Genomic DNA, 12,637 nt, shown 5'->3' with positions numbered 1-12,637 from the left:
AAGACATCGGGTATACGTGCCATGATTTTTGCGTGCGCACGGACTACTGTAAATGTTTTACGCGAATAACTTTACATGCGTTTTGCGTTTCAAAAGGGATAAATTAATGAAAATATATTCTTAATTCAAAAAAAAACAAAGAAAGTGCTCTAGTTATTTGTTTATTGAATTTGTTGTTTCAAACTTTGGATTAAAATCAAATGTGTATTAAGAATCTATTCAGATATATACTTTATTTCAGTGTGAATTACAGAGAAGATACAGTTATAGCAGCTAATAATGGCAAGTTTTATAAATATCATATTTCAAAATGTACCGCTCCTATCAGTTTCTTGCGGTCTCGGACCTGTTCAATTTTTTACAGAATGGACTGTTAGAGGCTTATATCTTACTTAAAACGTTGTTTAACACGTCGAAAAAGGTAAATTAGAAAAAGCAAGCAACGATTTATGTTCATCAAGTGTGAAAATTATTTTGTTAATAAGCTTTCTTAACATTAAAATATATCCTACATGATTGCCCCTTTAAGGGGGTACAGAACACCTAAGAAAGATAACTCTTGTGCTTTGGTCTAATTCATTGCAGCGTTTTAAAATAACATGCAATATGCAAGACTTTTAAAGATCCAGATCAGAATGTTTACTTGTTGCTAAGAGCAGACGATCAGGCTATTGTTGTACTATTCCAATCTATATATAGTTTAAAATTTTTGCTTAAATGAACCAGGAAAGAGATGTAACAGGCAAATTTGGTAAAGCTAGTGTTAAAAAGAATAAGAGGTCAAATTTTTTTAAATGGTCAAATGAATTAAAGCAGAAGGACCCTGAGGTAGTTGGAGTATTCAATGACCACTCCAACTACTTTCATAACCACACAGATATAGCAGCAGAGGCTGAATTCACTGACCCACTTTATGGGAAACAACAGTCTTGGGGTTTGGGGAGGAGGATAGTTGAATTAGATCTCCTCGCAGTGGGAATGTATTGCTGTATTTGCAAGTCCCCTCTTCACCTGTCAAATACAGTAGGAGAAAAGCTGTTTGGTTTAAGTGGAATTATCATGATTCGATGTGATCTTTGTGAAACAGTCACTGATGTCCAGACAGGAAAAAGAGGACCAACAGGCAGTTATGACATCAACACAAAAGCAGCATTAGGTAGGTTTACATTTAGAAAAAAATACAATTTTTAACATAAAAAACCTAATCAAGTTTAGCTAGAATCTTCCATACATGTAGCTAGTAATAGAGAGTCCCTTTGTACTTCATACAGATTTAAGATACATAGTATCTGATTTAATGCCCTTTATGGGCCCTGTAATTTGGGAAATAAAAATATTCTATTCTATTGTAGACTCATGTATTGTACTTGTAAGTTGTATATTCCCCTCCCTGCTTAAACATGTTAAAGCTTGCAATTAAATGCAAATTAAAACCATGCAAAATTTTATAAGCCCTCCCCCACCCCACCCCCTAAGGCTCCAGTAAGAGGAGGCATGTGTTCCAGTTATGCTACAGTGATCCCTTTAAAGAATGCATCATTTTTTATTATATAATAGGAGGGACCAGGCCCCCTATATTTTTTTATTACATTTTTAAATCATGGTTAACTAAGAAAATATGTCTTTGATTTGGTGAATGAAATGTATTTCTTTTCAAACATTAACCATGAATACAAATGATTTATACAAATACCACAATGCCATCATTAAAGCAGAAACTAAATGTACAATAATGTATACACCATGCACATGCAGACAACCCTATTCTTTTCTTAAATTGTTCTTATGACAAATCCAGTGCAAAAAGTATATTAATCACCAAATGTCTATTTATAATATATTCAAAAACCTTCAAAAATGTCTCATACCTTAACCTAAAACTTTGTTTAGAGAAAATTACATGCATTTTTAATATATCTTTTTTCTTACTATCTTTATGTGTTTCAGGAATGATACATGCAGGAATAGGGCCTACCCATCTACAAAACTTTCTAGCTGAATGTAATTTGCCATCTATCAGTGAAAACACTCTGAGGAAGAAGGAGAAGGAGTTAAGTAAGCAGATTGGGGAAGTTGCAAACACATCATGCAGAACTGCACAGGAAGAAGAAAAAGCACAGAGTACCAATAATAATGTAAGTTTAATAAATATAAATTTATGCCTTGAAATGAAGAAAAACAATTTTTATTTTAATGAAACATGGTGTGTAACATCATTTTTGGGGTTTAATGTATTTTCTGCCAATCCAAACCATTGTTTTACAGCATAACAGAAGATCAAACTTTTAACAACTGTTTTCAGTCAGGTTTCATGCATGTTAGCTTACTATATAATATATATATATTGACTGCAAAACTATAGACCAAAGGGTATAAAATATGGACACTTTATGAAAATTAGTCAGAATTCCTTTATGATACATTGTATGCACTTATATACCTGATTTGATGTTCCTGTTCTAATATATATAGTTTATATAGACTATAAAATTGATTTTAATTACTCTTTTTTATTAAGATATTTTATTCCTACAAATATCCAATATATACCATATACATGTATATTGATTCATATATACATTTTATTTTTTTTAAACTTTTATAAATCGTTGTTTGGATGGAGAGTTACAAGTCTCATTGGCACTCATACCACATCTTCCCATAACTATATAAATGAAACATTTTACATTAAAAAAACTTTCTACCAATTAATTTTTAAAAAATTAGGAAGAATAAAATATTTATATGTGCACAAAAAAACTACATCAAACTACATCAACTATTATTATAATATGCAGTTGCAATTACATAAGATCATCTCTAGATTTCCTATGTCTATGTGTGTTAGGAAATGGTGTTCTATTGAATGTTTTATACAAGAATAAAAAGAATAAAATGGTCATTAAATTTACCCTGACTTACAGTCTGTCTATAGATACACTTTCTTTCAAATTATATTTACATGCAGGCCGGCAGATATAATATATATATATATATATAATACTAGAAATAAAATTATATTTTGATAGGTTGAAGCTAGTTTTGATGGTGGTTGGCAGAAGAGAGGCTCTGGGTGGAATTACAATAGTAATACTGGTAAGAATGATGTTTTCAGTAAAACCAGTTGAAACCAAACTTAAAAAATCAAAGCAATCAAGCAATAATTTACTCTTAAACCTCCAGTTTATTGAAACAAAACAAAGTAATTAAATATGGTGGTTTTTTTTGTTACTGTATATGTTATGTCTGATTTATTAATGCAATGAGTTTGAGAAAATATATAGGAAGATGTGGTATGATTGCCAATTAGACAACTCTCCATAACAGACCAAAAAAAAATAGAAATTAACATCTATTGGTCACCCTACAGCCTTCAACAATGAGTAAAGCTTATACCACATAGTCAGTTCTAAAATGCACTGAAATGACAATGTAAAAAAAATCAAACTAATAAAATAATGGCCTTATTCATTTAAAAAAATGAATGAAAAACAAATATGTAACACATAAGCAATGATAACCACTGAATTACAGGCTTGGGCAGACATGATACATACATAATGTGGTGGGTTAAACGTGTTATCAGGATCCTGACCCTACCCTAACCTGGAACAGTGGTATTACAGTACAACATAAGAATGGACTATAATAATCAGTTCTGGAATTTTTTTGTGCACATATAAACTATCTAACTGCACATGTGAGCAAACTTATTTGCATACAATTCTTACGTGCATCTCATGTGCTTCACATGTGAAACTCATGTGCTTTTGTTAGCCATTAATTTCTGTACGGGATAATAATTACATTTAAACTTTCTACAGGACACTCAACCTTCATTGGAAAAGAATCTGGGAAAGTACTGTCTTTTGAATTACGTAGTAAAGCATGTAAGACCTGTGAGTACCACCAATCCAGGAAAGAAACTGTTCCAGACCATGACTGCCATTTGAATTGGCATGGATCAAGTAAAGCTATGGAGGCGGACATGGCTGTTACAATGGCTCACAGGTTGAAAGATGATGGATGTGAAATCAAAGGTTAATAATATCTTTACAATAAAGCATCATTACAGTTCTGTTATATGATGAAGCCAAAAGGTGTTACACTAAAGTGTTGCCTTTGTGATTTTGACAATGCCATTCAGGTTCACATCTTTGATAAGCTAACTTAAGCATGTTCCAGTAGGTCATTTCTAGGTCAATCAAAAACTACATCAACTATTATTATAATATGCAGTTGCAATTACATAAGATCATCTCTAGATTTCCTAAGTCTATGTGTGTTAGGAAATGGTGTTCTATTGAATGTTTTATACAAATTCAACATTAAGTTAGGTCAGAATGAACCATGAACCATGAAGAAGATGTGGTATGATTGCAAATGACCCACAAAAAGACCAAAATGACACATACATTAACAACTATAGGTCAAGGTACGGCCTTCAACAATGAGTAAAGCCCATATGGTATGTTTGTCATGTTTAATGAAAATTTCAATTGCCAATTTTTTTCTGGTCCTAAATTTTAGTCCTTTATGTATATTCTCAAGTTCTGTTTCAGTTGTGCATGCAGATAATGATGCATCAACAACAGCAAGACTACAAGTTGAGTTTGACAACATTTCAAAAAAGGACGACCAGAACCATGTCAAAAAGGGAATATCTACAAGCTTGCATAATATTTCTAAAAGGTATATACTCCTGTTAATCAATAATTTTGGAAAAAAAACAACAAAGAACAAACCTTTAAAAATACAGACATGTGGTTTAAAAAAAAGTTTTGTATGTACAAATTTAGATTTTTATGTGACCGCAAAAACATTTTTTGGCTAGATAAGCGTATTTGAAATTAAGGTGATACCTGATACTACAGGGAGACAACTCTGTAAAATCAGCTGAACGTTTTAATTACGTTGTGTTGGAAAGGATATATCAAGCTTCTCATTGATCAAAATTAGTGTTTGTCAAACTGCTATATAACCAGTGTATTTTTTTATGATAAAATGGTTGGTTCAAATTTTTTAAAAATTTTATATTTTTGTCAAAGGGCCGTAAATACTTTGTCAAAATTTTATGAAAATTAAAAGAGCCAAATTAATTTCAGTGAAAGTGTTGGGTACCACCTTAAGTTGTTGTAGTCGTCTGAACATATTTGGTTTTTGCACAATAATTTAGTATTTATAAGTGAATAGAAATCTATCAGATATTGCAAACAACATTAATGACAACAAAAGGATGGTTGGAATTGATTTTGGAAGTTTTGATTCTAGGGATACTTTTATATATGCTGAATCTGAACATGTCAATAGATTTTAAATTATGGTCCCTGTTTTTAAGATGCACCAAATTGGGGTCCAAAATTAAACAGAAATTGAATAAATGGGGTTCTTTAATATGCTGAATCTAACCATGGATTTAGATTATTGATATTTTGTTGTCTAACTGGTCCACATTGAAGTCCAAAAGGTCCAAAATTGATTTTTTGTTATTCAATAAAAAAATTAATTCTTGGGCTTCTTTGATAAAAATTTATATATTCCAACATCCAGACTTTGACATTTTGAGCTTTAAAAATGCCCCTTTTTATTATACTTACATTATTTTCATTGATATGCATATTTTTTAAAGAGTTATTGCAACTTGCAGTTTAATGTTCTATGCATGCACATTTATTTAATAATTTATATTGCAGTTACAGGGAGTTACAGAAAGATGAAACCAGGCAGTACATTTTGAGATGTTTTATGTATGCAATAAAAGGAGGAGAGACAGAAGATGACATCAAATGTAATCTGGAAAGAATTGTGCCACATGTATTTGGTAGTCATGAAAAATGTGAAGATGTTGACTGGTGTACATATAACACAAATCCTGAAAATTTCAAGTAAGCACAATAACTCATTTTATTGTACATGTATAGCAATATAATATTTCCCACAGAAAGTAACCAAAAGTTAGTGTGCAATAAATTCCATTATTGCATAGCTATATAATTACATTAAATGTATGTTTCACTATAATACGTTATTCAGATTGGCTAACTGTACATCACGTGTTATTCCTTAAGCAGTTGTATCACACATTAAAACTTTTCATTCATGATGACACGAGGTCCCACAATAAAGTGCACAGGTAAATGAAATAAAAACTTGATAAAAGGCGTGTTTTCATGATACTATAGGTAAAAATGTAATTATAAGTATTGAATGCTTTTTTTTGTAACTTTATAGGGTTGTAAAAGCGTTGACCGTGCGCACATTTTTAGTATGAAGCGCCTCCGCGCTTCATACAAAATGTACTTCGGTCAACGCTTTTACACCCCAATAAATTTACAAAAAAGAGCATTCAATTCTTAAATAATATTTCCCACAGAAAGTAACCAAAAGTATAGCATGCAATAATATCAGATTATTACATGGCTTTTTTCATATCACATTTATTATCAGCCCAAGGTTCAATATCAGCACAAGAGCCGCATATGCTTCAACAGTGGAGAAAAAAAAAAGAATTATATATTGATCCTTTAACGTGGTTCCCATATAGGAGTTCAAAGAGTGAAAAGTTCACGAACCCCAAATTTAGTACATTCGATATGAAATCTTTCTATCATATGACTAAACAGAGAAGAAAAATATTTTAATATGGACGAATCGACAAAAATATACATAATAAACATGTTGGCAAATCAATTTTTTAAAAGTAATTTTAAAATTATATTGTTTAAAACTTTAAAAATGCATTTACTAATAATTTGTTTGTTTGTTTGTTTTTTATTTATCTATTTTTTTATTATTATTTTACACAATTAACTTTCTAATATCCAAATCATTGATTTGTACACTACTTTGTAATGTTTTTCATTGAATACGTAGCATTTGAGGTGTATTTTGTGGAATTTGCCAAGTATCACTGGAATGCCATGCGATAACGTTACGGAAAAGCATGTGATAACAATCGAAGCATGTGATAAACTTTTCATATCAGCCCGCTAAGCACCAATTAAAAAAATATGGAATTTACGTTCATTTAATGCTATTATCACAGTAAAAATCATATGTTATTTAGTCTACCAAGTATATGATAAATTACAATATAGCACTAGTGCAATAAATCTTCAAAAATTAATGACGTCATCAACAACAAAATCTTACTTTAAACCAAATTTTACTTTCAAATATTATATTGCTATACAATGATACAATAAAAGGGTTATTGCATGAATATTGGGGAATATTGTCCCTCATAGAACATATATTACACTTGCAAGCTTGTGCAACATAAAATTCTACTCGGGACAATATTCTCCAATATTCATGTAACTAACCCTATAATATTATTGAGGATTATCAGCAATACAAGATCTAATATGAGGCAATGAAGGAAATAGTTTGACATCTTCTATTTAGGGTTATTGCCCATAGGGACCATTTTTCCATTTTTGCATTTGCTGTAAATAATGATAAATTATAATAGAAATCTGAATTTAAAAAAAAAATGATGAGCCAGTCAAATAACAAGTCAAATATGGTTAATATACTATGAAAGATAGAGAGAAACTAAATAGACTAAACAACCATTAATAAATATCAACAAAACAGAAATTTTTTCATATATTGTTTTAAAAGTTTTGGGAGTGTCCTTTGTTGATTATGCACATTGGACCAAGGTGAGCAACACAGGCTCTTTAGAGCCACTTTTAAACTCTACATAAACTAATTGTCATACTTGCAGTATTGATTTTTTATTTGAATTTAGGTACAAAAGTCTGCCAAACGGGAAACCACTGACATCTGATGGATTAAAGGAGGAGTTAAACAGCTTAGTCAGAAAGATGATAAGTAGGAGTGAATCCATAACTGATTTAGGATCAACACAAGCCAATGAAAGTTTTAATCAACTTGTATCAGTAAAGGCACCTAAAGCAAGGTATCTACAACAGTATTCACAAAGAGCTAATGCATGACATGCCAATATGTGTATGCAAATTGGGTCTTTTCATTTTGTTGTAAAATCCCCAACAAAAAATATATCACCTTATGTCTGTTTGTCCATATGTCTTTGAAGAGCAACTTATCCTGAACAAATGGACTGATACTGATGAAACTTTACACATTTGGACTATGATATGAATATGACTAAGTATAATCTATGTCTGAAATATTTCAAGGGAGATAATTGAACTTACAAATGTTCTTGGTTTAATGTGGGACAGAATATTTTCTTTAGTGTTTGAATCGACTCATAGTTATAGTTTGACTTCTGTACATACTTTATAATGTTTAGTAATTTACAGCTTGTGTGTACTCTTTACGAATATTCATGATCATATATATAAGTTATTGCATTCATAATTAATTTGTTTTTAATTTATATTAATCAATATAAAGTATAAGGTATAACCACAAAAACATTATCCTGATTTAGAGTAATTTCTCGCAATTTGATTGGTTATTTTTTTGTTTATTTATAAGCAATAAGTCAACTATATTTGTTGTATTGAAGAATTGTTAGCTGTACATGTTTGCCTGGCATGGTTCATCTGACCTTGACCTCATTTTCATGGTTGATTGATCAATGTTTCCTTTTCTTGGTTAATGTTGAGTTTATGTGACAGTTGTAATAAAGCTTTATATTTAGGTCTATCAAGATAGTATCAAGGATTAGTTAAGAAGGCGAGACATTTCAGTGTGTGCACTCTTGTTTCATTTTTAAATATTTTTTTTAGATTTCAGTATAAAAACAATATACGTATAGTGTCTTGAAATATGAAATTTATTTGTATGCGGCATTTTCCCGTTTTTTAGCCTCATACAAATAAATTTCATATTTCAAGACACTATACATATATTGTCTAAATATGTCATATAACAAAAGCAGGATAAATTCATTGCAGTGTTCAATTGTCCTAATACTGAATTTATTGGGCCAATAACATTCTCCTATAAGGACAATTGCACACTGTGTAACTAATAATATGCAAAATAAATTAATCAATCATTCTATTTCAGACATTATGGTGGATCCTGTTCCCTTCAAAATAGGCTGTCGGCAGCAGTTCTGCAGAAAAATGAGGGATATGGTTATTTGTCAAAAGTAAGTTATTGGTTTTTGTCGAGTCTGCAACTTTTGTCACAGACAGCTTGACTTAGGAAAAGTGATCAGGCCGCAACTATGGCCGTGTTAAGCTTTATATTTTAGAAGGTTGACCAGGAATGTGGAGATAAATATAAAATCCACTGAAACTACTTTACAGAATGTGAGGCCACCAGTGTTCATTTGTTATCGTCCTGAACATGCATGACATATTTGCCACTGAACGTTAAGCAACCATAAATCAAGCAATGACTTATTAGATCTGACTTAAATATATATTCTTTCATTATCAAAAATAGCAGAAGAAAAAGAAAACTGTTTGCTTATTTATTACTAAAGTCAAATGTGTATATTTTGAAATCTCTGTCAGTTATTAGATCTTATGCAGATTGCTGAATTAAGGTCAACATGCTAAGTTTTTATGCCCCACCTACGATAGAAGAGGGGCATAATGTTTTCTGGTCTGTGCCTCTGTTCTTTCGTTTGTCTGTCTGTCCATTCGTTTGTCTGTGCATCTGTTAGGCCCACTTCAGGTTAAAGTTTTTGGTCAAGGCAGTTTTTGATGAAGCTGAAGTGCAATCAACTTGAAACTTAGTACACTTGTTGCTTATGATATGATCTTTCTAAATTAAATAAGCATTTGACCCCAATTTATGTGGTATTTTGCAAGAAATTGACAGTGTACTGGTGTAATAGATGGATCATGTTAGTTTTTCGTATCTTTCAGGTTAATGAAGCAGCCAGCCTTTCTCCTGGTGAATTGACTATGTCAATTGCATCAGCTCGAGACAAAAAAAAGGAAAAAAGAAAGATAAAAAAACAGTCAAAAGAATTCAAGATCACCAGAATTCAGAAAAAAAGGAAGCGAAATATTAATTCCAGAAAAGATTTGGTAAAAGAGGGTAAAACTTATGAAAACCAGTTGGAATTGTCAATTCAAGAAGACCCTGACCAAGGAGTTGACATTCCACCGCCTTTGAAAATAGATAGAACTGAAAGTTATGTTTTCTTTGACCTTGAAACCACCGGATTAGGTAGAAAAAGTGACATCACTCAAATAGCAGCACTTACAAATGGGAAAAAGTTTCAGAGATATGTTATTCCACGAGTTGAAATTAATATTGAAGCCAGTAAGGTAACTGGAATAACATATAGTCATTCAACAAACACAATGTATGTAAGAGGTCAGAAAGTGGAACCTGTAACACTACAGAAAGCACTGCTAGATTTTATTTCCTTCATCAAAGAATTTAACAATCCAATTCTAATTGGACATAATATTTGCAATTTTGACATTCCAATAATTAGTGAAAAATTAAAGGAATGTAAACTTTTTACAACATTTTCTACTATTGTTAAAGGATTTATTGACACTTTGAAAGTTGCCAAAAAATATGTTTCAAATTCAGATATTCCTAACTTCAAACAGGAAACCCTTGTGAAGCATTTTTTAGGAGAAACTTACTTGGCTCACAATGCTATTGAGGATGTTAAATCCTTGCATAGTTTATATGAAATGAAATTGGCTCACCACATCAAATCTGATGATTTGTATGCATTTGTTTACCACAAATGTCTGGATTCTTACTCCGATATCTTAAAGAGCAAGGCAGTAAGTAGGCTGATCTGTGTAAGACTGGCGAAAGAGGGTATTTCTCTTAAACATCTTAAACTGGCTGCCTCAAGAGATAGCAATGGGATAAAATTTGTATTCGAAGACCATAAAGTTCCACAGAAAAGTGTGAAAGCCTTCAGTGAATACCTGAAAGATGAAGAATGAATAACAGTTCCATTGACATAATGAAGAATTTATTGCTTATATATATTTATTTACTTGAAATGTCATTCATTGAATAAGAATACCTGGATATTATGGTTCAACCATAATTTGATCTGTCTGTCAACCAGTCCGTCCACCAGTATCAAATTTTGTCAGCTCAATGACTTTTTTACAGTCATGATTTTAAAGATTATACTTGTAAATATAAATAAGGATATGTGGCTATATGATATCAATGAGACATTAAATTACTCTTCAAAAGAGACCATCTGACACAGATATTTACAGCTACAGGTTACTGTACAGCCTTCCGCTATGAGCAAAACCCATACCACATGTTTATTCATTAACACCAGAAGATGTTTCATACTTATATAAAATCATAAGGTTAAAACTAAGGTTGTGAACCCAATGCTATGCATGTAGTAAAGATCTACTCCTGATTTTTAAAGTCTATACTTTGCATGTATGTTCACTTGCATCAGCTGGTCTGTGATTATAAATAAACTTGAGAATAATTTGAAGTAATGTAAAGGTACCCACATGGTTGTTTAGCACTGTCAAAAAGAATATCATGATTATTTGGCAAATCTTTAAATCATAAATCCAGGTAAATTACTGAATTCAATGTGGGATAGCTGAATTTGTGTTTGAAAATATTTCATTTGTTTTACTTAAGAACAGCTAAAAGTAGCCTGGGGTGACATTATATGGCACGATTATATCCATGTTCATATATAATTTTATATGCATCACATATGAAGTTGTGTCTAAAAAAAAAAATGATGTCCACATATCTTTGTTAATGGTTAAAGTCAAAGAATGTAATTCACAGATGGGTACCCAGGACCCAGAATCTTTAATTAAGTCTTCCTCACTTTTTTTACATTAGAACCTTTTCAGGGGGCATACAGAGATGGATTCTATCTCATTCATGTTAGTTTTATTTGGTCTATGATACAATAATCCCTGTCTTTCTCACTCATGTAGGACTGAGTATGGTTATCAAACAGTATTTCTAAAGATAATGGAAGAAAGGAAAAAAGTTGCGGATGATGACCAATTTATTGATGCCAGTTCACTCTTTTTTCTATCATGCTTGATACTTTTATTTGTCATGATTGAAGATATAGACCATGACATTATTTACAGCTACAGATTTAATTTTGTTCTGGTCCCATGATTTTTTCTCAAGTTTGGTCCCAAAGTTTAGGTACTGATGGTCTAGTTAATTTTCTTTTGTAAGGTTTGTTTACCTGTGTATCAAAAGAAATCACAATGAATGTTCATCTGTCTAAGTCTTCTAGATACAACTTCTTCAATAAAGCATAATTAATTCCTATAAAAAAAATGTATTCTCATACCTTTTGGTCTTAACAGATAAGGTGTTCAATATTTTGACTTTATTCTTTCTTTTGAATTTATAAAATATTACTAATTTACTAATGAAGTTCAGTCCAGCGAATCTGTATTTGGTTTTTTTTGTTGCTTTTAAAATTTTAAAAATCTTGAAAGATACATGTACATTTTAATTGTACTTGGTCTGTAAGTTTAATTTGCCTTAATAGAAACTAAGCCATTATTTTAAATTGTATGGAACCGCAAGTAAATTTTGTCTTGTAACAGATAGTTTCCATATTTTGTATGCATGGAATAATAAAATATGTATTTTGTATGCATGGATTTTTTTTTATATGTCGTGATAATGTATGTGTCTATATTGTTTTATATGTATAGATCATTAAAGATTGTTGGATATTACT

General features: G+C 31.0%; 1 protein-coding gene across 1 annotated transcript; it reads left to right on the top strand.

Moving 5' to 3' along the window:
- Positions 1–616: 616 nt before the first annotated feature.
- On the top strand, positions 617–11,013 carry LOC143075377 (uncharacterized). The gene is made up of 9 exons (XM_076250767.1): positions 617–1,156; positions 1,948–2,135; positions 3,030–3,096; positions 3,825–4,040; positions 4,563–4,692; positions 5,694–5,885; positions 7,757–7,927; positions 9,010–9,094; positions 9,822–11,013. Exons 1-9 carry the CDS (start codon positions 718–720, stop codon positions 10,872–10,874), a joined length of 2,541 nt encoding a protein of 846 aa, XP_076106882.1. The 5' UTR covers positions 617–717; the 3' UTR covers positions 10,875–11,013.
- The last annotated feature ends 1,624 nt before the right edge of the window (positions 11,014–12,637 follow it).

The sequence above is a fragment of the Mytilus galloprovincialis genome, chromosome 5, assembly GCF_965363235.1.
Source record: "Mytilus galloprovincialis chromosome 5, xbMytGall1.hap1.1, whole genome shotgun sequence".
NCBI classification, from domain to species: Eukaryota; Metazoa; Mollusca; class Bivalvia; order Mytilida; family Mytilidae; genus Mytilus; species Mytilus galloprovincialis.
Note: the sequence above shows the minus strand (reverse complement) of the source record. Positions and strands in the feature narration are given on the sequence as shown.